The sequence below is a fragment of the Trichechus manatus genome, unplaced genomic scaffold, assembly GCF_000243295.1.
Source record: "Trichechus manatus latirostris isolate Lorelei unplaced genomic scaffold, TriManLat1.0 scaffold00035, whole genome shotgun sequence".
Lineage (NCBI taxonomy): Eukaryota > Metazoa > Chordata > Mammalia > Sirenia > Trichechidae > Trichechus > Trichechus manatus.
This window is the reverse complement of record NW_004443971.1, coordinates 12987083-13013115: the sequence shown is the minus strand read 5'-3', so window position 1 is coordinate 13013115 and position 26033 is coordinate 12987083. Positions and strand designations below refer to the sequence as shown.

General features: G+C 42.5%; 1 protein-coding gene across 6 annotated transcripts; it reads left to right on the top strand.

Moving 5' to 3' along the window:
- Positions 1-2314: 2314 nt before the first annotated feature.
- TMEM183A (transmembrane protein 183A) lies at positions 2315-23679 on the top strand. Of its 6 annotated transcripts, none has more exons than XR_002823926.1 (9): positions 2315-2520; positions 2704-2793; positions 3584-3751; positions 8192-8351; positions 9270-9450; positions 12849-13009; positions 13586-13666; positions 16134-16289; positions 21254-22834. XR_002823926.1 is itself a non-coding variant. In XM_023730333.1 (9 exons), the coding sequence occupies exons 1-9, from the start codon at positions 2412-2414 to the stop codon at positions 23022-23024; spliced, it is 1200 nt and encodes a 399-aa protein (XP_023586101.1). In that variant the 5' UTR covers positions 2342-2411; the 3' UTR covers positions 23025-23679. The 6 variants fall into 6 exon arrangements, 2 of the variants coding, with proteins under 2 accessions (XP_004375331.1, XP_023586101.1); XR_002823928.1 differs by having other exon boundaries at positions 12846-13009; XR_002823929.1 differs by having other exon boundaries at positions 8192-8530; positions 12846-13009.
- Positions 23680-26033: the final 2354 nt, after the last annotated feature.

The window sequence follows — 26033 nt, the reverse complement described above, 5'->3', positions numbered from 1 at the left end:
AACTAATAGACACCAAATAACTTCTTTCTCATACTGGTGGTACTAGCCCAGGGTCCTGCTCTCTCACAGTTCTGTAACCCTCTCTCAGTGATTCTTCTCTCTCAATCCAAACCAAAGAAAGATGATATTCTGATACATCAATCCTTCTAATATTTTGTTTGGGGGATGGTAGTAGGTTGAAAAACTTTGAAGAACCCCTCCCCCATAGACTCATGTTGGAATAAAAAGGCTAACTACTAGATCCTTGTGGAGATGTTCTGATGTTAGGTTGGAAAGGGATTTCTCTACAATGGTTTTTTCCTTTTCTCACCTCCCACCTACTCCTAAATCACTGTAATTTGGTTTCTACCCCTTCTCCCTATTGAACCTTCACCAGTTACCCTTTCCAATAGTTTCTTTGACCAGTATAATGACTGAACCACTTAACCAGTTCCTCCTTGAATCTTTCTTCTTCCTCGGTTTTGGTGACATATTTGACACCCCCCCCAAACATACAACTTTTGAGGCAATATAGTAGGCAGCCTATCCAATGATCTCACCTCCTGGTATTCACACATTCACGCTCTTGTGTAACCCCCTTTCATTGAGTGTAGGCTGGACTTACTGACTTGCTTCTAATGAGTAGAAAACACCAGAAGTAATGGGATGCCACTTTTGAGATTAGATTATAAAACGACTGTGACTTCTGTCTTGGCTGTTGCTTTCTCACTCTCTTGATAGCTTGTTCTGCGGAAAACCAGCAGCCATGTCATGAGGACACTCAGGCAGTCTATGGAGAGGCCCACATAGTGAGGAGCTGATGTCTCTGGCCAAAAACCATTGAAGAATTGCAGTCTGCTCACAGCTATGTGAATTTGGAAGTAGGTCCTTCCCCAGATGAGCCTTGAGAAGACTAAACCCCCAGCCAACTATGATTTCAGACTTGTGAGGGATCTTGAGCCAAAACGTTTCAGAGAAGCCTCTCCTGAATTCTTGACCCACAGAAACTATGAAATAATAAGCTGTTTGCAGCTGCGAAATTTTGGGGCAATTTTGTTATGCAGCAAGAGATAACCAATACAGGCTGCTTCTTGTTGGACTCTTCCATAGATTTGTCTTCCTTTTTCACTTCTTCCTCTTCAAATGTGGGTGGGAATGCTTGGCTAGCAGCTTAATCCTTTGTACCACAGTAAGTGCTCAATAAAAAATTATTGAATACATGTCATTGACTTGGAGATCTCATTTACTCTCACGGTTTAAGCAACACCCAGACCAGAGCACTCTCCTAACCTTCAATAAGTCATCTCTAACTTTTCAAACATTTCCAAGTTGACTACATAGCTACCCCCCCCTCGACTTTCCTGGCTGGGAACTTGAGAATCTTTTTGACTCGTCCTCATCCCTTGCCGCTTCTTCCCAATTACCAAATTCTGTTGATTATTCTTCATGTTTCTAGCGTATTTATTTCATCGTTTTTATTGTCACTCCCACCACCTTGGACCAGGTCTGTATCAGCCAATGCCTGGACTACTGCTCATCTTCTTCCTAACTGGTCCATCTCCTGTCTACAATTTTTTCCTTCCTTATTGCTCTTTCAGTAAATGGTGTCTTTATCCCTCAAGAAGATTCGATGGTTCCCCAATGCTTATGGGACAAGGTCCAAACTGTGTAGTCATTTTAGGCCTTTCACCATTTGGCTCCTACCTATTTTTCCAACTTTATCTGATCCACCATACCTGCAACACCTCTCACCATAGCTCTTCTTCCTTCACGCTCCCGTTTAAGGTCCTACATGCAAGTCACTTTACTACACGGTTCTAGTCTATCTTTCCACTTTCCAAGCTAGCACACTTTCTCTCATCACCTATTGAAATACCATCTCCTTTGTAAAGCCTTTCCCGTTTCTAAAACAATTACCAGATTATATTGAATATGTGTGTTTACTAGTCTGCTTCTCCTATTAAGACTGTGAGACCTTTAGGACAGGAAAAGTGACAGCGTCAGCATCAACGCTGCATCCTTAGCGCCCTGCACAGGGCCCAGGACACGTGGACCCTGAGTGTGGACAAAGGCGGAAGCAACAAGAATCGGGGAGACCAGGATGAAAATTCTCAGCTCTAATCAACGCGAGTGTGGGTTCTGGGTCTGAGATACCAATCATCTCACAAGGGACAGCACGAAAACCAACACCACACCGTAGAACAACTCTCCACGGTCGTGGAACCCAGACTCAGTTTGGCCCGCGGGTGCAGGATGATGACGTTATCCATAGCTCAGGCGGTGATTGGTTTCCGAAGAGCGGCGTCGACCGGCAACGGGATTCTCAGCCCTCGCGTAAGTTATCGCGAGAGCAGAGGCCTCGGGTGCGGGATGGCCGCAGAGCCGGGCGTATCTGGCTGGCTGCTCCCGGGTCCAGCTCCCCGGCCTAAGATATGGCCCGGGGCCCCGGCCCGTTAGGCCAGCCTCGCTCTAACACGGTCGCCATGCCCAAGAGGGGGAAGCGACTCAAGTTTCGGGCCCACGACGCCTGCTCTGGTCGAGGTGGGAGAGGGGGCGGGGGCGCTGAAGGACTAGAGGCTGGCGGCAGGGAGGGGGCTGGACCACGCCGAGGTGCCAGTGATGGGAGGGCGTCTCAGGCTGGGACCTGAAGTGAGGAGGCGGTCTTGGTGGAGGAGACACTGAAGAAAAAAGGCCTCCTCCTTGAGGGTTGGTGCTTTGTTTCAGTGACCGTGGCGGATTATGCCAACTCCGATCCGGCCGTCGTGAAGTCTGGACGGGTCAAGAAAGCCGTCGCCAATGCTGTTCAGCAGGAAGGTAGGTGTTCGGCAAGTGTCTCAGACTCAGGCCATGAAGACAGAACTAGGTGTTTTATTTTCCTGGGATTCTGACTGTGCTTTTCTTGCACTGCTTTTGGCATCGTCCCATAAACGTGTTTGCTCTCAGTGTTTACGCACGTATTCAGTGGAGGGATTAGCCAAGAGTAGCACTTTCTGTAGCAGAAATATCTTATTTCTGCCAGTTTTCTTCTTCTAGGGTATTAATCTTTTTCCTGTAGTTCACATATGTTATCCACTTACTCTGGACTTTGCTTCCTTATGTAACATTCTTGGAATGTTCTTTTCCAGCGTTTCTCTTGCTTTCAAGCTTTTTACTCACGTGCCCGAGACTTGTGTTTTTGTGAACGTATCATCTCTACCCCAGGGCCAGGGTAGATGGGATCCGGTTCCTCTCTGTTTCAAACATTGCTCCTCAGAATATATGTAAATGAGAGTAGAATTCACCTTTTGTTTTAAATCGTGCTGGGGTTATAGTGGAAGAAGAGCATACTCCCTTTCCCTTCAGATTTGAAGTAGGCACCTTTAAGGAGTCAGTTTCTGCAACTTTGGAATCGGTTTGTCCACTGTGTTTCAGTGTTCTGTATTTAAAATGCTAACATTTCTTCTTGTCTTTATCCTTGGTGATAGATTCTCAGCTTTCTCCAGCAGACTCGATCACACCTCCCCTGCCTCCCACTCCTTTGCTTTCCCTGATGGATGCTGATATCCTGGCTAAGCTGTTTGTAATTCTGGGTAATGCCATCTCATTCTCCCTTATTTTCTTCTAGTAAAATCTCTTTGTGGCTTGGAAGCCTCCCAGGTTCCTGCAGAGGAAGCTCTCTCTGGGGCTGGTGAACCCTGTGACATCATCGACAGCAGTGACGAGGTGGACGCCCAAGAGGAGAGCATTTATGAGAGAACTGTCTCCAGAAAAAAGAAAAGCAAGAGGCACAAAGGTATAGAGCTATTCCCTTTTGGCTTATCAGCCCTGTCTGTGATGGTAAACTGAGGAGTTCTCACTGCTCATTAGCACAAGGGGAGGTACGAAAGGTAATACGAGTAGAGAAATAAAGTTTAGGGGAAAACCTAGCTCTCAGATAGGAGCTTGGTAGCGGGACAGGGTATAATACATCAGGGCTTTTTATTTTTGTTAAATTCGAGAAGGAAGGAGATTGGTAAGAGTCAGTATATTTCTGGAGCTGTGAACTTGACTCTAGTGGCCATTCATTTAGGTAAAAATCCATATATAGCAGCATGATAACAAAAGTCATTACATTTCTGGATTATGAATGTGTAAGGAAGCAGAAATATGAGAATAAATGTTTTCCCAAACGTGGATTGTATGGTAACCAGTTTTATTTCGGATAAAGTTAGATATTATCCTGAGATTTTAAGTTCTGTACAGTTATTTACTTTGTGTCTGCTTTATGCCTTTATGTGGGAAATAGAAAAGTATTTGATGTTTAGATCTTACTGGAGATAAAACTTACGTAAATGAAACAAAGAAAAACTAGTGATATATCATGTGCGAAATCATCATTCAGATTCCAGGTTGTACCCCAGACTTAATGATGAGAACCTCTTGGGGTGGAGCCCAGAATAGCTGTTCTTAAAGCTCTGCTGATAGTTCTGATGATCAGCTAGGTTTAAGGAGAGGCTGATACGTAATAAATGATATGTGTATTTTTGGTCTCAGATCTACCAAAACTTCATCTCTACTTGAGAATAACATAACAGATACTTGTATTTGTTAAAATATATTGAAATAATGAATTAACGAACTGGCATTCCTTTGTAATTATACCAGTTATTGTCAGCAGTACCACTCTTCAAGACCCCAGTATTAATATTGACATTCCCCACTTCTTTGTTCCTTAGTCACCTAGTCACCACAGCCATTCTGTTAGTTTTTTTTTTTTTAACACATTCCTCAAGACTTACAAACTTTTATAAGCAGCATCTTTATTGAGATAAAATTCACTCCACTGAAGTGTACAATTCAGTGGCTTTAGTATGTTTACAGAGTGGTACAACCATCAATATGATCTAAGCTTAGAACATTTTCATCACCCCATAAATAAACTCCATACCATTAGCATCACCCCTCATTCCCTCCCAGTGCCACCCCCAGCCCTAGGCAACCACTAACCTACTTTCTGTCTCTATAGATATGCCTGTTCTGGACATTTCATTGTAAATGGGATCATAAAATATGTGGTCTTTTGTGTCTGGCTTCTTTTACTTAGTAGGTTTTTAAGCTTCATCCATATTGTAGACTGTTTCATTATTTCATTCCTTTTTATTGCTAAATAATATTCAGTTGTATGGATAATACCACATTTTATTTATCCATTCATTAACTGATTAACATTTGGGTTTCCATTTTTTGACTATTATGAATAATTCTTCAGAACATTTGTACACTGTTTTTCTAAAGTACCCATTTTACATGCCCGTCAGCAATATATGGGGGTTCCAATTTTTCAACATTCTCACCAACACTTGTTATCGTCACTTTTTTGTTATAACCATCTTCATGGATGTGAAGTTGTATCTCATTGTGGTTTTGATTTGCATTTCCCTGATGGCTAATGATGTTGAATATCTTTTCACATGCTTATTGGCCATTTGTATATCTCCTTTGGAGAAATGTCTATTCAAATCCTTTGCCCATTTTTACATTGGATTAGTTGTCTTTTTATTATTGAGTTATAAAAATTCTGTATACGTTTATGATACCTTTTCCTTGTCACATATATGATTAGTGACTTATAGAGTCTTAACCATAATTCATCTTTTACTTCCTTGCTCCACTTTATCGCCATTAGGCTCACTCATTCTAATAAGACTTTTTTTTTTTGTTTTTTGGGGGTGGTGGTGGTTATTTTTATTGTTCTTTAGACGAAGGTTTACAGAACAAAGTAGCTTCTCATTAAACAGTTAGTACACATATTGTTTTATGACATTGGTTAACAACCCCACAACATTGTCAACAGTCTCCCTTCTCAACCTTGGTTTCTCTATTACCAACTTTCCTGTCCCCTCCTGCCTTCTCGTCCCTGCCCCTGGGCTGGTGTGCCCATTTAGTCTCATTTTGTTTTATGGGCCTGTCTAATCTTTGGCTGAAGGGTGAACCTCAGGAGTGACTTCATTACTGAGCTAAAAGGGTGTCCGGGGGCCATACTCTGGAGTTTCTCCAGTCTCTCTCAGGCCAGTAAGTCTGGTCTTCTTTTGGTTAGAATTTTGTTCTACATTTTTCTCCAGCTCTATTTGGGACCATCTATTGTGATCCCTGTCAGAGCAGTCAGTGGTGGTGGCTGGGCACCATCTAGTTGTGCTGGACTCTGTCTGGTGGAGGCCGTGGTAGTTGTGGTCCATTAGTCCTTTGGGCTAATCTTTCCCTTGTTTCTTTAGTTTTTTTGGTTCTCCCTTGCTCACGGAGGGGTAAGACCAGTGGAGTATCTTAGATGGCTGCTGACAGGCTTTTAAGACCCCAGATGCTACTCAAGGACTGGTCTTTTTTTTTCCTCTTCTTTCTTTTAGTTTCTTTTTAATGAAACATATACAAAAGAAGAAAGAATAGTGTAATGAAACCCCATGTACCCATTACCCAGATTCCACAGTTATCAACTCATGGCCATTTTTGTTTCAACTATTTACTTCCTCCCCCACCCCACCTCCACATGTAGTAGATTATTTTGAAACAATTTTTAGATTACCTGTTATTATCATTAATCTGTAAATATTTTAGTAATTATTTCGAAAAGATAAATAACTCTTAAAAACAAAAACCATTATCACATCTAAATAAGCTAACAGTAATTTCTTAATAGCAAAATCATGTCAGACTTGTCGCTTTACTGCCCTTACATGTGTTTTGTTTTTCTAAGCACCTTAGCTTCATGTTAGCTGTTATTTCACTTGGAATGCTTTTCCTCTTAATCTGTGCCTATCAAAATTATTTATGTCCTTCAGGGCTTACCTCTATGAAGCCTTCCCTTACTGATTCCAGTTCCCTCATTTTGAAACTTCTTAATAATTATATCTGTATTAAACACTGACAGTTCTTCCCTAATTACTAAATTTTGCCTCTAAACAGAAAAATTTTAATAGTGCTCTGCTTTGTCTCAGTGGAGGAAATTCTGATAGTCATTTGTCTTCTCTTAGAGAGGAGACTTAATGTGGGAGATGGGACCAAACATGGTAGAATGAGCCCTGGATGGTTACTGGAGATTACAAGAAGGGACAGGAACCAGAAAAGAGGATATTGTTTTAGATGTATGGCTTCTGTTAGAAAAATCTAATGCAAGAACCTGATTGAGTCATAGAGCTAAAGGAAGTAGATAGCTAGAAAAGCAGGGGCAGTTTTAGGAAGGTGGTTTAGGGGCTCTTTTGCGGAGGAAAGAAGAAAGCTGGTTTTAGGATATTTCTGTTACTAGCTCTGAGTTAAGGGAATCAGTGGAGCCCAGATTCTGGTATCATGGAGTGTGAGTTTTTTATCTGAACCTGAGATGGATGGTAGCCCGCAGGGTCAAGATGTATAGTTAGTTAACACTAATGAAGTCTGAAGGAAGAGAAAGTAGAGATACATTGTCAAGGAGTGACTGAATGTTTGTGGCCAGGGTCATAGGCAACTGACAGTGAACTGAGGAAATAGAAGAAACATGTTTATAAAAACAAACAAATAAACCCAATGCTGTTGAGATTGAGTTGACTCATAGCGACCCTATCGTATAGAGTAGAACTGCCCCGTAGGCTGGTGGATTGGAACTGCTGACCTTTTGGTTAGCAGCTGAGCTCTTAACCACTGTACCACCAGGGCAGTTGGTTATTGAGTAATGAGAATACACTGTAACTCAGTTTTTTATTTAGTTCGTACTTTGAGGTTTCCTTTACCATCCTAAAATTGGGTTTGTTTTTAAATGACTGAACTGAAGAAAATGGTGGATGGGGACTGCAAGAGAATTCAAGGACAGGATTTATAGTGCAGAGCTGGAATTTGGAGTCAGAAAACTCAGGTTGTATTTACCTTGACAAGGTTCTGTTTTTCTCATTAGTAAAATGGGCACAATAATATTTTCGGCGCTTATTCCCCTTGCGGAATTATTGGAGTTGGATGATATAATGTATGCAAAAATACTTTGAAAACTTTTAAATAGCATGTAAATAGATATTAAATAAAGGTCTTAAATTAAGAAAAGACCTATCCACTTGGACACAGAGGCAAAGTTTCTAGTAGTTTGAATAAGCAGGAAATAATGAGTTTGAGGGACTTCCTTGGACCTGTTTAAAACCTTTCTTTATTGTACAACACCTGGAAAAACTGAAATTGTTAGAGATCTTTAGATATGTGTATAGTAGAAAGTCAAAGGTTATGATTCTTTTTTCTGTTTCAGAAGACCTGGACAGGGCTGGAGGAGAAGAGTATCCCATGGATATTTGGCTCTTGCTGGCCTCATACATCCGTCCTGAGGACATTGTGAATTTTTCCCTGATTTGTAAGAATGCGTGGACTGTCACTTGCACTGCTGCCTTTTGGACCAGGTTGTACCGAAGGTGCGACCACAGAGAGCTCACTGTGTTATCTGTGTAGCTGATTTCATTGCTGTTTGTGATTTGGAGCTACTCCCTGGATGGTGACCTTTTCAATTTCTCTGCTCTTTGCCTGGGTGTGAGCCTAGCATTGGATTCCTTGAGTCCCTCTAATTTAAATTTGATATTATTAATTCATCCAGGTAATTGTCTTCCCTATGGTTGCGGCCCCACCCCCAGTATATACTTTTAGTAAAAAGCAGTGGGCTTCAGGTCCCAAAAAGAACTTTGACTTTTCTTCAGAGTTTTACCTTAGCCAGAATTTTCAAAAGCTACAGGTGCCTATCTGCTTATCTTTCCAACTCAATTAGTTGTTTCTCAGATTTACTCATCAAGTTGGAAGTATCATATAGTTTTTGTACTTATGCTGCCATGTGTACAGTTGTCGTGATGAGGAGAGAGTGAGTTGTATGATTAGTAAGGGGGCTAGCTTTTGATGCTGGTGTGAAGCGTAGTGAAGATTGTAAACTGTCAGTAAGGATGTAGTGGGAACGGATGTAGCAGGGAGTAGCAAGCTTGCTGACACCACTGACAGGAAAACCTAGTGGTTCTTTCCCAGTACAGGTTCTTTTCAAACAATTGAAGTATGTTGTACTGTTATCAATTCAGAGACTTGCTCTTTTGTAGAGTGAAATAGTGAGGATTTAAAATTTCAGAATGGATGGAGAAATACAAGATTATAAGGTAGATGTGAAGAAGCAGCAAAAGTAGCTGAGACGTTAAGGAGATGGGGGTTTGTGTGTGTGTAAGCATTGGGGACAAGCTAAGTACTGGCCAGTGGACTAGTGCAGTGAAGTTCACACAGAGACCAGGAGCCCCAGAGACTGACAAGGAGCAGAGCGACAGGTCACATATCGGTAGGAGTAATGTGTCATGTTTCAGGCACTACACGCTGGATGCCTCTCTGCCTTTGCGCCTGCGACCAGAGTCAATGGAGAAGTTGCGCTGTCTCCGGGCATGTGTGATCCGATCTCTGTACCATATGTATGAGCCATTTGCTGCTCGAATCTCCAAGAATCCAGCCATTCCAGAAAGCACTCCCAGCACACTAAAGAATTCCAAAGTAAGTGAGAATTAGTGTTGGGGTTTGACTAATGGACTCTTGTATGGTGGGTCTGCTTTCATGGCTTGTTCTCCAGCTTCCTTGATGCTGAGGGCTGTAGGTCACAGGCTGCTAGGGGACTAATGAAACTTTTAGGGTTCAGAGGCCTCACTTCTCCAAGACATTCTCGCTGTGTTGGGCTGGCTTATGTTATCTTTAACTTAAAGCTTTCCTGTGCTGTTAGTGTATCCTCTGTATTTTAATTTATTGTCACGCATTGTACATTGGACCACTTTAGATATGATGGTTTGGGCTAGGAAGAGCACAACTGTAATGGTGGATGTAAACTACAATTTTTAAAAAGTGCTTTAAATCACGGTACAAACATATAACATGAACAACTCACTTATTTTCTCTAATGTGACCTTGACATCTGGGAGCCCTTTTCTTGTTGATCTCCTTAGAAGAGTCCTGGTCTAGGCTTTATCCCTTTAGCATTTGCTAAGCACCCACTGTTGCTAGGCTCTGTGGTAGGTCTTCTCAGAGGCTAAAAGTTACTCGTATTCACAGACCTTAGCGCTCTAAAATCCTTTCTGTGTTCTAGGCTATTTTTTATATCTCATGATTTCCCCATATTTTGTACTCATACATTGTATTCAGTTTCTGGCATTCTTCTGATTTGTAAATAGGCCTATTAGCCTTTGGTCCATCCCCATGAAATCTCAAGTGAAATCACCTCTGCCAAGCTAGTAGTAGTGCAGTAGATATGGTTATTTATGCAGACTGATGTCTTGGCCTTTTTCTCATTCAGCTAATACCATCGTCTTTAGTTTCGTATCTTTTGAGTTTGGAGATAATTTTTATTGCTCTGTTCCTACCCAAAGTCTGATGCTCTATAGCACGTTCTATTGTTTAAATACTAATGAAAGTTGTATGATGATTATTCTCCCCTAGTTTAGCTCTAGGGCCCTGGGTGGTGCACATGGTTTAAGCTCAGCTACTAACGTGAAGGTTGGCAGTTTGAACCTAACTAAGTGGCACCACGAAGAAAGGCCTAGTGATCTGCTTCCATAAAGATTGCAGCCAAGAAAACCCTATGGAGCAGTTCTACTCTGTAACACGTGGGTTCGCCATGAATCCGAATTAACTCAACGATAATAGGTATAATTTAGCTCTGTTGTTGCTGTTAGGTGCCGTTGAGTTGGTTCTGACTCATAGCGACCCTGTGTACAACAGAACGAAACACTGCCCAGTCCTGTGCCATGCTCATAATCATTGCTGTGCTTGAGCTCATCATTGGCAGCCACTGTGTCAGTCCATCTCGTCGAGGGTCTTCCTCTCTTTCGCTGAGCCTCTGCTTTATCAAGCATGATGTCCTTCTCCAGGGACTGGTCCCTCCTGATAGCATGTCAAAAGCACATGAGACGAAGTGTTGCCGTCTTCATTTCAAAGGAGCATTCTGGCTGTACTTCCAAGACAGATTTGTTCGTTCTGGCAGTCCATGGTATGTTCAATATTCTTTTGGAAGACAGCTACCTGGCCAGCCGACTGAAATCCATATTTGTGCCCATTCTAAACAAAGGTGATCAACCGAATGTGGGAATTATGAAACAGTAGCATTAATATCACATGCAAGTAAAATTTTGCTGAAGATCATTCAAAAGCAGTTGCAACAGTACATTGACACAACTGCCAGAAATCCAAGCTGGATTCAGAAGAGGATGGGGAACCAGGGATATCATTGCTGATGTCAGATGGATCTTGGCTGAAAGCAGCAGATAGTAGAAAGATGTTTACCTGTGTCTTATTGACTGCACAAAGGCATTCGACTAACAGATTGTGGATAACATTGCAAAGAATGGGAATTCCAGAACACTTAATTGTGCTCATGAGGAACCTGTACATAGACCAAGAGGCAGGCATTCTAACAGAACAAGGGGATACTGCGTGGTTTAAAATCAGGAAAGGTGTGTGTCAAGAATTTTATCCTTTCACGATGCTTATTCAGACTGTATGCTGACCAAATAATCTGAGAAGCTGGACTGTTTGAAGAACTCGGCATCAGGATAGGAGGAAGATGCATTAACAACCTTGCTTGCTGAAAGAGGGCTTGAAGCACTTACTGATGAAGATCAAAGACTACAGCCGTCAGTATGGATTACACCTCAGCAGTAAAAACAAAAATCTTTGCAACTGGACCAGTAAGCAACATCATGATAAATGGGGAAAGATTGAAGTTGTCAAGGATCTCATTTCACTTGGATCCACCATTAACACCTACGGAAGCTGCAGTCAGGAAGTCAGACAATGTATTGCATTGGGCAAATCTACTGCGAAAGACCTCTTTAAAGTGTTAAAAAGCAAAGCTGTCACTTTGAGGACCAGGGTGCACCTGACCCAAGCCATGGTGTTTTCAGTTGCCTCATATGCGTGCAAAAGCTGGACGGTGAACAAGGAAGACCAAAGAAGAATTAGATCCTTTGAATTGTGGTGTTGGCGAAGAATATTGAATATACCATGGATTGCCAGAAGAATGAACAAATCTGTCTTGGAAGAAGTACGAGTTTAGCACTAGGGTGATAATATTCCACCTGATATATGTGGATATAAAACCTGATATATATTGATTAAAATAGTACTGTGGATTTCAAGATTAATCCACATAACTCAAGTATAGGAGTTTATCAAGCCCCCTTCCCGCCCCCAGGGTTGTAAACTTAGGAGATCACGGCCATTGGCTGAGCTCAATATTATGCTAGCTGATGGATTTAGTAGAATGCTGGGTGAGTAGAATTTCATCCAGCAGCTGCTTCTGCTTGTAATATGAGTGGACAGCACATCATTTCACACTTCCCGTCTCTACCCACAAAAACATTTGACAGTATGAGACTAATTATTGTGAGGATGGGGTCATCCATAAATTAACCATAAACCCAAACCAAACCCGTTGCCGTCGAGTCGATTCCAACTCACAAATTAACCATACGAGGTGTGAATCAATTGCTGGGAGCAGAGCAGCTTTGAGCAAACTCCTCATGCTTGACACATCCTAGCGGCTCCAGTGCACAATGCAAGTGTTGCTGCCTAAATTCTAAAATACCCATGTCTTCATGTTCTTATCACTGTATATTAATTTTTGGAAGTAGACTATAAAAAGCCAAGGTGGAATGAAAACTAAGCTCATAACCCAAATTGTCAGCCCAGGCCACCTGGCTGCTGCCTTTTTGTACCTTTTATTAGAGATCTTCTGAAAAGGGTGTGGGACCTGCAGTGGCAGGTATCCCATGCATGGCCTTGCCACTTGTATACCCACAATCGCATGGCATTCAAGGAGTTGCTGGCATGCCTAAAGGAAGTTACCCCATGTTCCTGGACTCCAGCTTTTCGTATTTGATTCCCCCTCTCTCTCTTTTCAGTAGCATAGCTTGTTTGGGACACTGGAGCCGTTGTGATGGCAGCAGAAGTGTTTGCCCCTTAAAGCCAAGCCCATTATTTTTGATGGAACAGCAGGACGTACAGGGCATGTCTGAAGGGCAGGACAGCTGGCACGGCGGACGACCCACCCCTTATCCCCTGGGAGGTACTTCACTTCTTGTGCTTAACCCTGGCTGTAGCCTGACTTTGATCAAGGGACTTTCTTTAGACTGAATTCAGCCCAGCTTTGTAGTTTGCACACTGCTGTCTGCTCCCAGAAAGTCCTGAGCAACTTGCTTCTCTTCCAGGGCCAGCCGTCGCTGCCTGGCTTCTAGCCTTGTTAGCATCTTGCCTGGTGGCTGCTGGCTGCCCTTATATTTTAAAGTAGTGGAGTGGCCTGCTAAATCAGAGAGAATGCCCCAGTCTCCAAAGACCATGTTTCCATTTTTAAAGATGAGAATGGTAGGGGTTTACCTCCACAGTCTCTGAGGGACTTATATTGGTCCTTTTTCTCTTAATTGAACAGCTCTAGGATTGTCTCTTCATGTTGCACCAGTGTCAGGTTGGGGGTTCTATCTGTGCCTGAGTATAATCTCAGCATTGGGACTGTGGCTGGCTTTAGTTCTGTCAAACAGAGAGGTTTTTGCTGATTATTTTTTGTTACGTTATAGTGTATTTTTATTTTTCGTGTCTCTCTCTCCTTTTTTTATTTTTGGTTTATTTTGTTTTTATTTTCTTACAGTGCTTACTTTTCTGGTGCAGAAAGATTGTTGGGAATAGACAGGAACCAATGTGGGAATTCAACTTCAAGTTCAAAAAACAGGTATATGGTTTTATGCTGTGTTTCAGTGTGCAATGATATGACCGTATCTACTTGGGGTGTGAGAGGAAGAAGGGAAATTGGTGAAGTTCAATTGGCAAGGATTTTCTAAGGATTCTAATAGGCTGCGTGCCAACCTGTGGATGGTAGTTTCCTTTCATTTATCTTGGCTCTCAATGCTAACCAAAATCATCTCCGATATAGGTGGTTCATTTTGACACCAGCCACTTAGAATCAGGGCCCTAACACGTTTCTTTAGGATCTTGGCATTGGCCTGGTTTGATACTCCTTATAGGTTTGTATCCACAGGGCTAAGTCCCTCAGCATTATTGATGTGATATTTAGACAAGCCATATATTCTTAAACATATCATTAGGAAATAATACTAGGAATAATACTGAGTAATATGGGGAATAGTACTGGGAAAGAATAGTAGGTGTTCTTAGCCATTTCACTGTTGTCCCATAACATGAGATGAAGCTAATGCCTAACAGCTCTTGCATTGATGGGAAAAAAAAACCATGAAATGATCCTTCTCCAAAAGATGAGTGGTGAGGGCATTTTAAGGGTTTCAGGTTGGAGGCTGAGCCCTTTGAATACATGACTGAGGCAGTCCCAGAATTTAATTGTACCTCACTGCTAGGTAGGCATCACTATTTCCAAACAAACGTTATCTTCTTTTTGTTTTTCAGGTAATATCTTGTTCTAATTTCACTAGACATCAAAATTGCGTTATTAACATCAAATAATACACATCAGAACTTCAAATAATGCAATGAAAAGAAAAGGAATGAGGAACTGTTTTATACTGACAGAGATTACAAAGACATATGCAAAGAGTAAACTTTGACTGGGTCCTGTAAAACAAAGCTATAAAAAACATTTTTTGGGACAATTAGGGAAATTTGCATATGCTGTGGATATTAGATGATATGAAATCAGTTAATTTTCTTAAGTGTGATAATAATATGTTTATATTGAAATGTCTTTATTCATACTGAATTAATTAAGGGTGGAGTGTCAGTGTTACTTTCAAATGGCTTAGTAGCCCCCCACAGTGTGTACAAAAAAGTGAGGAGAATGGAAAAGAGATAACAATGGACTGAGGTTATTTGCCTGAAAATGTTTTTGTTGTTGTTCAAAGTAAATGTATTTGTAAACAACAGTGATTTATGTGGTTTTACATCTGAGACGATTTGGGGAAGCCATGAAGAGAGGCAGTGCCAAAAGTCTTCTTATAAGAAGGGTAAATACTATTCCATATCTGTCTCTGCACTTGGCTGGGACTGCCCGAGATCTTGACCACAGTGAGAAACTGTTCTGCCTGTCATTACTGCTTACCCTCAGCAACCGCTTACCCTCAGCAGCCTCGTTTCTTCCACCTCTTGTCTCTACTTACTATTTCACTGATAAGACACATTACAAATACAGTTAGTTATCCTTCACTTGATAGCACATGAGTTACAGATAGGTTTATAATTAAAGTATATCATAACTTCTTACTGATTTGTTTCAAAAACATAAGAATTTTGTGTCTGATAATTGCCTTTTAATAAGATGCCCATGTTCTGTGACACCCATCAGATATTGGTAGAAAATTCATGGTAGGACCTTTCTGGGCAGGGACTGAGGGGCAGCCGTAAGTGGTGCAGTGTGACTATAAGCAGAAACCAGAATTACTATGTGAAAGTGAATGCTCGGCGGAGCCATATGACTCCGTTGTTTTATGGTGCCTGGAATTAAGGTGGCCACTTCTGCTTGCAGCCCTTTTGTATGGCAGATGTTCTCTGGATTCTGACGAGTAGCAAGGAATTTGTTGTAATGTTTCAAACATTGGAGAGCCTCTGATAGAGACTATAAGTTTCCATGTCTTGTCAGATGGCAGGGAATGCTATCTAAATGAAGTGTAAGTCCACTGCCATAGATTTGTGAGGTCTAATCTTAGTATAATGGAAGCTATTTTTAAAGTTTACCCTGTTTGGTAGAAGTAGAAAAATGGCCATAGGCCAGGATGTGGAAATAGCTTTGCAGTTATTATCCAGACTCTGCACTAAATAATAAGTACTACTTTGTACTTACTAAAATGAAGTTTTATTTGTGTTTAGTTCCAGTTGGAGAAAAGGTTGCATCTTTGATCTAAAATCTGTGGTTTTCAATTAAGCATGCAATTCCTATCCCTCATTATAGATGCCACAATAATTGAAAGTTCGATATAGCTCCTCTTTAAAATTCATGAACCTTTCTGTTTGTGAATCTTGCAACAGCTACTCTTCCAAATGTGTTTCCCCTTCTTTCAAAGGGCAGGTTTTCTTTGATCTCTGTATAGAAACCGATAGTACATACAGAGAGAGGAGATAGCAAAAAAGTGAATCTCACTAGGTTTAGTTGAGCCATAGTATTTTCATTGGTGGAGTCTTAGAGCCATAAAAATTTCGTTTAAGTCATTAGTTTAATTCTCAATTCTCTTCAGCCCCCTAGGTTAAAGAGCAAGTGTATGGGAGGGTTGCAGCCGCCCATTCAATACGAAGATGTTCATACCAACCCAGACCAGGACTGCTGCCTACTGCAGGTCACCACCCTCAATTTCATCTTTATTCCAATTGTCATGGGAATGATCTTTACCCTGGTAAGTGGGGACTCAGGGTGTCATCCTCTACTCTTGTACCCATTAAAAAAACCCATTGCCATCAAGTCGATTCCAACTCACAGGGACTCCACAGGACAGCAGAACTGCCCCACAGGATTTCCAGGGCTGTAATCTTTCTTTTCAGTGCTGTTAGAGCTTGTTTTATGTATCTTGGAGCCCTATCATTGGGTGTGTAAATATTTATTATAGTTATGTCCTCCTAGTGTATTGACCCTTTAATCATTATATAGTGTCCTTCCTTATCCTTTGGGGTGGATTTTACTTTAAAGTCTATTTTGTCAGAGATTAATATTGCTACTCCTGCTCTTTTTTGAGTGTTGTTTGCTTGATATATTTTCTTCCATCCTTGGAGTTTTTGTTTGTGTCTTTAAATCTAAGGTGTGTCTCTTGTAGGCAGCATACAGATGGATCATGGTTTTTTATCCATTCTGCCACTCTCTGTCCCTTTATTGGTGCATTTAGTCCATTTACATTCAGTGTAATTATTGATAGGTATGAGTTTAGTGTTGTCATTTTGATGTCTTTTTTTTGTGTGTTGTTGACAGTTTCTTTGTTCCGCTTAATTTTCTGTGCTGACTCGTTTTTGTTTATGTATTTTCATTGTTGTTGATTTTGTATTTGCTGAGTCTTTGTATTTTCCTTGTGTTTTATTTTGATGTGTAGGATTGTTAGTTTCCTTTGTGGTTACCTTAATATCTACCCCTATTTGACTAAGTTTAAACCAGTTTTTTATTTCTTTATATCACCTTGACTTCCTCTCCATATGGAAAATCTATGTCTACATTTTTTAGTCCCTCTTTTTTAACGTTGTCATCTTTTACATATTGACATCTCTGTTTCCCCATTTTAAGTGTTTTATCTTTGATTTATTTTTGTGACTTAGCCCTATTTCGGTTGATAGCTGATTGTTCTGTCCTGTGTTGTAGTCTTGGGTTGTTATTTGATGTTATTGATTTTCTAACCGGAGGACTCCCTTTAGTGTTTCTTGTAATTTTGGTTTCGGTTTTGCAAATTCCCTAAACTTCTGTTTATCTGGAAATGCCCTTATTTTGCCATTGTATTTTAGAGACAGTTTTGCTGGTATATAATTCTTGGCTGGCAGTTTTTTTTCCTTCAGGGCTTTATGTATGTCATCCCCTTACCTTCTTGCCTGCGTGGTTTCTGCTGAGTAGTCCAAGCTTAGTCTTAGTGACTCTCCTTGTAGATGACTTTTTTGTTTATCCCTAGCCGCTCTTAAAAAATGTCTATCTTTGATTTTGGCAAGATGATTATAATATGTCTTGGTGACTTTCTTTTGGGATCTGCCTTGTGTGGGGTTCGATGAGCATCTTGGATAGATATCTTCTCATCTTTCACGGTATCAGGGAAGTTTTCTGCCAACAAATCTTCAACAATTCTCTCTGTATTTTCTGTTATCCACCCCCCCCCCCATTTTGGTACTCCAGTCACTTGTAGATTATTCCTCTTGATAGAGTCCCACATAATTCTTAGGGTTTCTTCCTTTTTTTCAATCCTTTTATCTGATTTTTCCTCAAATAAGTTGCTGTCAAGTGCTTTATCTTCAGTCTCACTGACTCTGACTTCCATTGCCTTAATTCTGCTCCTATGACTTTCTGTTGAGTTGTCTAATTCTGAAATTTTATTGTTAATCTTCTGGATTTCTGATTGCTGTCTCTCTATGGATTCTTGCAGCCTGTCAAATTTGTCATTATGCTTTTCTCTAATCTTCTTAAGTTCATCTATTGCTAGGTCTGCATTTTGTCTGATCTCCTTCCTGTTGTCTCGAAGAGTTCTGTATATTAATCTTTTGTATTCTGCCTCTGGTAATTCCAAGAAATTCTCTTCCTCCAGAAAGTTTCTTGATTCTTATTTTGGGAGCTTGCTGAAGCCGTCATGATCTGCCTCTTTATGTGATTTGATATTGACTGTTGTCTCCAAGTCATCAATAAGTTATTATATTTATTTTATGTTTGCTTACTGTGTCCTAGCTTCTTGTTTTGTTTTGATATGCCAAATAGGCTGCTCATGTGAGCTAGCCTGGTCACCGGCACCCCTGAAGCTTCAGTGTCCTGCTACCAGGTGGCCAGACCTGCCACTAAGTATGTGAGCCCAGGAGTCCGCCCACTCTTCCTGTATGGATTCAGCTCAGGTGTCCAGGTAGTCAACCACCAAATGTGTGGTGCAGGCTTTTACCTACAGTCCTAGACAGGCACGGGTGATTGGTGTAGGCACAGGCATCTGGCTGCAGCAGGGGGTCACACGCTGAGCAAGGCAGGGGGCCAGTGGCCGCCTCCGAGTGTCCGGGAGGAAAGTGTGTCCCTGTTTCCTAAATCACATAGGTAGGTGGGTTTTGCAGCCAGGCTATGAGCACCCAGTGCTGTTGGCTGTAAGGGCTGGGGGGCACCACTTATTCTTGGCCCGTCTCAGGTAGCTAGGTGGCGTGGGTGGAGCCATCAGTCCTCAGGCCCCAATGTGGGTAGGTGAAGACCCTGTTTAATGGGCAGAGCAGTGTCAAATGTCACAAATCTGCCAGTTCACAGCTGAAACAGGTGAAGTTAGACTTCAGGTATATACACTGTTGTACTGTGGTAATGAGGACCTACACTGTTGAAATGGGCCCACACGAGTTTCTCCGGGGGGAAAGGGACTCAAAATCCGTGGAGCCCTTTTCCTGTGCCTCGGCAAAGGAGCTGTGCCTACCCTGAGTTCCTGACTTAGCGGAGCCAACCGATTATTTTTTCCCATTTGTTAATTTGTTCCCTCTCCAAGACTGGGGGAATGGCTTAGGGTGGGTGAGGGGTTCTACTTTCAGCCCAGGGGACTTGGCAGTTGCTGAAGCCGTCCTGGACCCAGTGCAGAGCAGGGAGTGGGGAGGTAAATGGGAGAGAGGTTTTTCCCAAAGGGGGGTGTTTTTGATCTGCATGGTATGCCAGACGCAAGTACTTAACCTTTTGCCAATCGAAGGCTGCTTCTCACTGTAGACTCTCCGCCACTGGTTCAGTCTCGGTGTGGGAAACGCCTCCCAAGCACCACTGCCTGCCTCACCGTGCACCATGAGCCGATCTGGCCTGAAGGGCTCTGGCTCCTGCCGGCTCAGGTCTGGCAACTCCTTGCTGCTTCTAAACCATCTCTCCCTCTCGCTGCCACTCAGTCAGATTGCTCAACTTTGCCTTTGATGTTCAGGGCTCCTAGATTGTCATATATAATTGATTAACTTGTCTTTTTGGGTCTTTGTTGTAAGAGGGACCACTGGAAGCGTCTGACTACTCCGCCATCTTGGCCCCGCCTTCCCAAGGCTGTAATCTTTAGGGAAGCAGAGTGCCACATCTTTCTCCTGAAGAGCAGCTGGTGGGTTTGAACTGCCAACTTTTTGGTTAGCAGCCGAACACTTAACTGCTGTGCTATCAGGGTTCCTAGCTGTTGTACAGACTCTCACTATATATAGGCTTTGAAAGAGATTTGTAAGTTTAACCGTCCAAGAAAAAATTTTTGAAGAATAATAAAGTCTGATGTCAGACTTGTATATTATGAACAGGTAGATTTGTGGAGAAGTTAATTACACCTGAGACTATTTTACCTCTTTTTCTTTCTCTATAGGAATGTAGTTTCTAAAGGAGAATGTTTTTGCGTTTTCATGTGTAGTGATCATTAATGAATGAGAAACATTGTCCCATTTGGGATAATGACAAGACTTATATGGGAGCACGTATGTCAGGACCGTGGGGGCATGCACATGGTGTCATAAATGGAATATTCAAATATAGGGTGGCCATGTCTGTCCTTTGTGTGATGCTGTAACTATTCACGGCTTACCTAAGAGTTAGATTAGTAAACACCATGTATGCCTCTGGCATATTTTCCAGATTTTTAGACATTTTAATTGGATTGGCAGTTGGAGAGTTCATGTAATTTGTCTTCTCTGTATTTTAGGCTTATGTTTAGTGATATACAGGGTTCTCCTTCCACAATGAAAAATTTTATTTTTTTCCTGGTAAAATAAATAATGCATAGTTTGACTCCACCAGGTGCTCCTTAGAAACCCTATGGGGCAGTTCTCCTCTGTCCTATATGGTCAGTATGAGTCAGAATCAACTTGACGGCAGCGGGTTTTAACATCTTATAAAGGATTTAAATAATACATAAAGATACTGAGAAAGTAAAGGTGACTTAGACCACCACTACCCTGTAACTGTAACCTTTTGGGAACTGTTCTTGAATGTATCTGTTAATATGTATATGTAAATAGCCTCTTAAATAATTTTGCATAATTGGGATGATGTCATACATGCTGTTTTTATTGTAGACGCCTCTCCCCTCCTTCCAGGTTAAGCCACATTAACAACCTAGTTAATATACAGATATATTCCTTATACTCCATACTCATAATCCTGTATAGACCTATATATTGACATGCATATATAGGGATTTTGTGGTTTATTTTACAAAAAAGGGATCAGGTTATACATAATTACATGCATCTTGTTCCACTTCCCCAATAATATCAAAATCCCTTCAAGTCATCTCTTAAAGCTCTAACTCAATTTTTAAAAATTGCTCTGGTGGTGTAGTGATTAAGACCTCTGGCTGCTAATCAAAAGATCGGCAGTTCGAATCCACCAGCCGCTCCTTGGAAACCCTATGGAGCAGTTATACTCTGTCCTGTAGAGTTGCTGTGAGTCGGAATTGACTTGATGGCAATGGGTTTGGTTTTTTCTTTTTTGGGTATGTATTCAGCCTTTTATGGGGCTTTCTTTAGTTTAAATATATGAAGCTGAGAAGAATTTCTAAAAATTATCCTTAAATTTTTATGTTTTTAAAGACATTGGTGTTATAATCCAAAGATTAATTCTTGTTGCCTAGCTAGTGTAAATGATGTCTAGAATGTCTCGTTTCAGACTGAGCCGTAGGAAACCGAGGTTGTTTACTTTGCCTTTCCCTCTCAGTTTACTATCAGCGTGAGCACGGACATGCGGCACCATCGAGTGAGACTGGTGTTCCAGGATTCTCCTATCCATGGTGGTCGGAAACTGCGCAGTGAACAGGGCGTGCAAGTCATCCTTGACCCAGTGCACAGTGTTCGGCTCTTTGACTGGTGGCACCCTCAGTATCCGTTCTCCCTGAGAGCCTAGTTACTACTTCCCATCCCTGGGGGCTGCCCTGAGCTAGGCCAGTCCATTAGGAAGCAGATTCCAGTTTGGCAGCTGGATTGTGTATCTGGTTAGTGATGCACATGCTCTTCAGGTTCCAGGGACTTCTGTTAGTGGAGGGAGACCGGCTGAATCAAGAGGAAAACCAACTATGATTTATAAACATATTTTCATGTAAAATTTGCATTTGAAAGGAGATACCTGGCCCTATTTTCTGCGTTAAAACCCCATTTGGTGCTATTGAGTTTGTTGTTCTTTATTCTTTTATCCCAGTGAAAATGGATGGTCTTGCTCTAGGGAAAAATTAATTCATGACTCTCCAAACAAGGAAGTTTCAGTATTCCCTTACGGATCGAGGAACTTGTGCTACTGTTGCTTCCAATTTAGCTGCCCCTCAAATCCAAGTGAATACTTTCTCTTCTCTCTGTACCCTTCTCCAGAAATAAAGTAGGTGACAGGGTTTTCAGAATCTTACAAGATTGACTTTTGTGTCTTTTTCTTTTTTTAATAATAATTTTTGGATATTTATGTGTAAATGTTCTTTTGGCTATTTTGAATTTTAGATATTTTTTTGCATGAGGTTGATAGTGGTGATGATAGTGACTTTGTGCCCTTGGTACTTTGCCAGGAACTTTACTTAGTATCTCTAATTCTTAAAACCCTGCAAGGTAGGTGATACTGTTCTATTTTATGGGTGAGGAAACAGAACCAGTGACTTACCCAAGGCCATACAGCCAGTAAATGGCAGAGCCAATAATTCTGAGCCAGGTCTGTGTGTGCTCCTTTTGCTGTACCACAATGAAAAAGATCAGTCTCGTTTTTCTTGTGACAGATGGTGGTAAAAGGGAGGAGGCAGCGTAGATTAAAAAAAGTAAAAGGGTAAGTAAAAATGTGATTATAATATACCTTATCCCTGTTCAGCCTAAGAGGTATATATAAGATTGATGAAGGAATCTTTTAAATAATGTGTTTCTTTTTAATTAAAATGTAAAATAAACCAAGAAAGGATACTGTCCTTACTGCAGGAACGATAGTAGTAGCATTTTCATTCACTTGTTAGAAGGGCATTTGTGAGGCTGAAGGTCATTTTAAAAAATGCGTCTCATGGAGGAACTAGCCTCCTGAACCATAAGCAATTAGTGACCGTCCTTTGCTCTGCACTGCACTGTGCTGCCTCTCCTACCATCCTGTGTGTCCACAGGAGCCTGGCCTCTTGTCCCTGCAGAAATGCTGACATCCTCTGTTTGGTCAGAGGACTTAACTGTAGTTGGTGTACTCTGAGAAGGTGGTCACGGGTGGAGTTTTTTTTTTTTTTTTGCTAAAAAGATAACCTTGCTGCTTGCCCCCCCCCCCCCCCCCGATTGACCACTGGGCTGGGCATTAAGATGGTATTCTTGTGGGGGTAGTTGTTAGCATGAGCCAAACTGCCAAATTAGTGTGTTGTTTTTTCCTTACCATTCTCTCCACCCCCAGGTATTTAAAGAATATTCTTAGGAAGCATCTGCTTAATACCGCTGCTAGTCACCAGCTACGACTAACCTTACCCCGCACTCAGGGCGGTACTTAAGCTGTTCACACAGAAAGTGAGTCTGGGTCAGTGAAAAACAGCATTTGAGCATTTAAATGCTGAAAAGAAACCAAAAAACCTAAGGGCATTAAGCACCTTGCAAGTCTCTACAATCAGAAGTTGCCTCTTTGAGGCAGGAGGAGAGAAGCACAGAGTACCTAGCTCCTGAACTAAAGATGCCGTGAAACCGGAGGGAGTTGTCCCAATGGACTGTATGTTCCCCATTTAGGAGTTACCTTTAAAAAGGATGTGAAATAAATTTGACAATAATTGTGTTCTGACTCAGCTTCTGGGTTTTTGTGTCAGATTCCATGGTAAGATGATAAATAAAATATTAGATACTGCCTCAGCTGTTCTCTTAGCATAATATTGAGAACGCCTGGTGAAGTGTCTTATCACTGATGGTTATCATGGCTTCAGTCTTCCCTCTGCATTGGCTGAGCTGCCTTTTCTAGACTGAGGATGATTCCCGTTTATTAGTAAAAGGATGTGAAATGTCTCAGGGATTTCCTTTTGGTGAGAACCACAGACCACCTGAAGAAGAGTTGGAACCTTCTGGACTACAGATTAAAAATTGCTTTATAATTTTCACTTCCTTAAGTATATATTGTGATTTTCCTCGAGGATCAGACAAGAAAAAAAAAACAAATTTAGCCTCAATTCTCACCTCTTAAATAAATCAGAGTTATTCAGACTTCTCTGCCTTATCCCAAAGATAAAAGGAAACCAAACCAAATGGTAAATATTTTGGGGGAAAGGAAAAAATATATATAAACGAAACCAAGGTTCGATGTGTCACTGATCTCAACTACAGCATTTGATATAAAACATGTTGTGTATACATCTATAAATACATATATATCTACACGTTGCATGCATATAAAAATTCTTCACACTTCCTAGCAGTGCTTACTGGATATTCTTACAGAATTTGAGTAGGCACTGTGGTGAATTTTCACAAACCAGATGCGAAGGAGGCATTAATAGCTACAGGGGACAGGGTAAAGAATAAGGAAAATGGAGAGGTTTAGCTAAAGTATGTCACCCAGGAATTTTGGCATTTGAGACTGCCTTCGCTCTATGTAATAGACAAACGCTTCATTTTATGGTAACTGTTAGAACAGCCAGGTTCCTGAAGGCAAGCGACACAATTCGCTGAAGTGCGTTCTACAGAAAAACATCAGGATTTCAAGTTTCTCCACTTAAAAAATGGGCGGGACCAAAGGGAAAGTAAAAGCGGACAAGACAGCAGCTATGAAAGATGGTTAACCACGGGCAACAATTACAAGGCCAGGGTCAAGGCCAACCTAGGGAACCAGTTAGATTAGGAACGGGTGATTTCTAAAGGAGGAACGGGATGTGTGCCGCAGCCTCTCTAGGAAGGAACAAGGTCCTGGGTCCCTATTCCTGCTGGCTAAGACGTTGCCTCGCCCCCATCTCATAAGGACGCCCAAGGCATCACCAACATGGCGCGCATCATTAAAGTAGCTCTCATCACGTGCCAGGGCCGGGAAGCGCCCGGGGCAGGAGGCGTGGCCTCGAGGGGCGGGGCCTTGGCCTATACGCGGAGGGAGGGGGCGGGGCCTTGGGGCTGAAGCGCTTCGGCCTCGCAGGCTGCAGATCGCCCGGTGCCCGCTCTGCTCTCTAGGACGTGTCCGGCTTCCCCAGTTGGGGGCGGCTCCCTGCTGCCTCCGTGCCTTGCCGCCCGGCCTTCGGTGATTACAGGCAGGTGAGCGTCCAGAGCCTGGGTTTGGGGGTAGGGTGCCTCTTTTTCCCACCTCCAGCCCTCTACCCCCACAGTTTGGGGAGGGATCCCTATCTAGAGAGCCTTGGGAAACAGCCCCGTTTGACTTCGATGTGTCATTTTCGGCAGCATCGATACTGCTTCCTTCGCCGTCCCTCACTGGCGTTTGCAGTGCCCTGTGCCCTTGGGTGTGAGAATGAGGGGCGATGTCCGATTTGCGGGGAGGGCGTGGAGTTTGCCCGCGGCTCCATCAGCCTCGGGGAAGGGGGACTGAGTTGGCGAGTCTCCCGATGGGAGCTGGGTGGACTGCGCCCCTATTTCCCCTCCAGGAGAATCAGAGAAAAGCGCCGCTCAGCTCCTGGCCCGGCTCCGCTCCTTTGGGCACGCTAGAGGCTAAGGTCTTCGCGCTTCCCGGGGGTTTTCATCATTACCTCGTTTCTCATAACACCCCCTGTTTACTATCGCTGGCTCTCCGTTACTCGAACTGCCAGTCTCGGGCGCTGCCAGAGATGCTCCATCTCCCCAGTGCCAGAGCAGTTGGGTGAAAGGAGTGGCCAGCCCGAGGCCTGGTGGGAGTGGGGGTGGGCGCAACAGGAAAAAGGGGCTGGCACAGAGATTCCTGAACGGCAAGGGTGGGAGTGGGGAGGTTACTTTCAGCCACGCAGTGAGGATGTTTTCCCGTCCGGATCCTGCCGGTTTTGATAGTGGGTGGGAAGAGAGAGGTTGGGTTGGAGGACTTGGAGATGTGGTGTGGGTGGTTTTCTTTGGAAGGGAGGAGGGATCCAGGACAAGGTGCCACTAGGTGCTGATGTCACCTTTGAGGAGAGGTGTGCTGGTAGTATCCATTAGAGGGGTAGGGGAGTTGGGGCTGCAGTTCTGCTGTTCTGTGTGGGGAGCAGGTGGTTAAGGAGGCCCTGCTTAGTTAGCATGGAGATCCTGGCCTGGTGTGAGCTTAAGGGGCCCCTCCAGGAGCCAGGTTGCAGGGACTTCCGTCAGTCCTTTCTAGAGTTGTTGGAACTGGCCCTTAGAACTTTGCTTAGCATCTAGCAAACTTTTATTGGACACCTACTATATGCCAGACAGTGCTCGGTGCTGGGTCTTCTGAAGGCAGTTTAGGGACATAGGGCAACTGAAAGGTACACATAGTAGGTACCCCTCCATGTAACATCCCCTGCAACACACGATTTTTTACATCACTATTAGATTGGAAAAAGAAAGACAGAGGCTGTCCACATGCTGTCAAACAGTTGTCTGAACTGGATTCC

Coding starts and splice junctions, on each gene's coding strand:
- TMEM183A (XM_023730333.1), top strand. CDS start 2,412: ATGGCCCGGGGCCCCGGCCCGTTAGGCCAGCCTCGCTCTAACACGGTC. Junction 3,752..8,191: donor GAAAAGCAAGAGGCACAAAG/GTATAGAGCTAT, acceptor TTTCTGTTTCAG/AAGACCTGGACAGGGCTGGA. Junction 16,290..21,253: donor TGGGAATGATCTTTACCCTG/GTAAGTGGGGAC, acceptor TTTCCCTCTCAG/TTTACTATCAGCGTGAGCAC.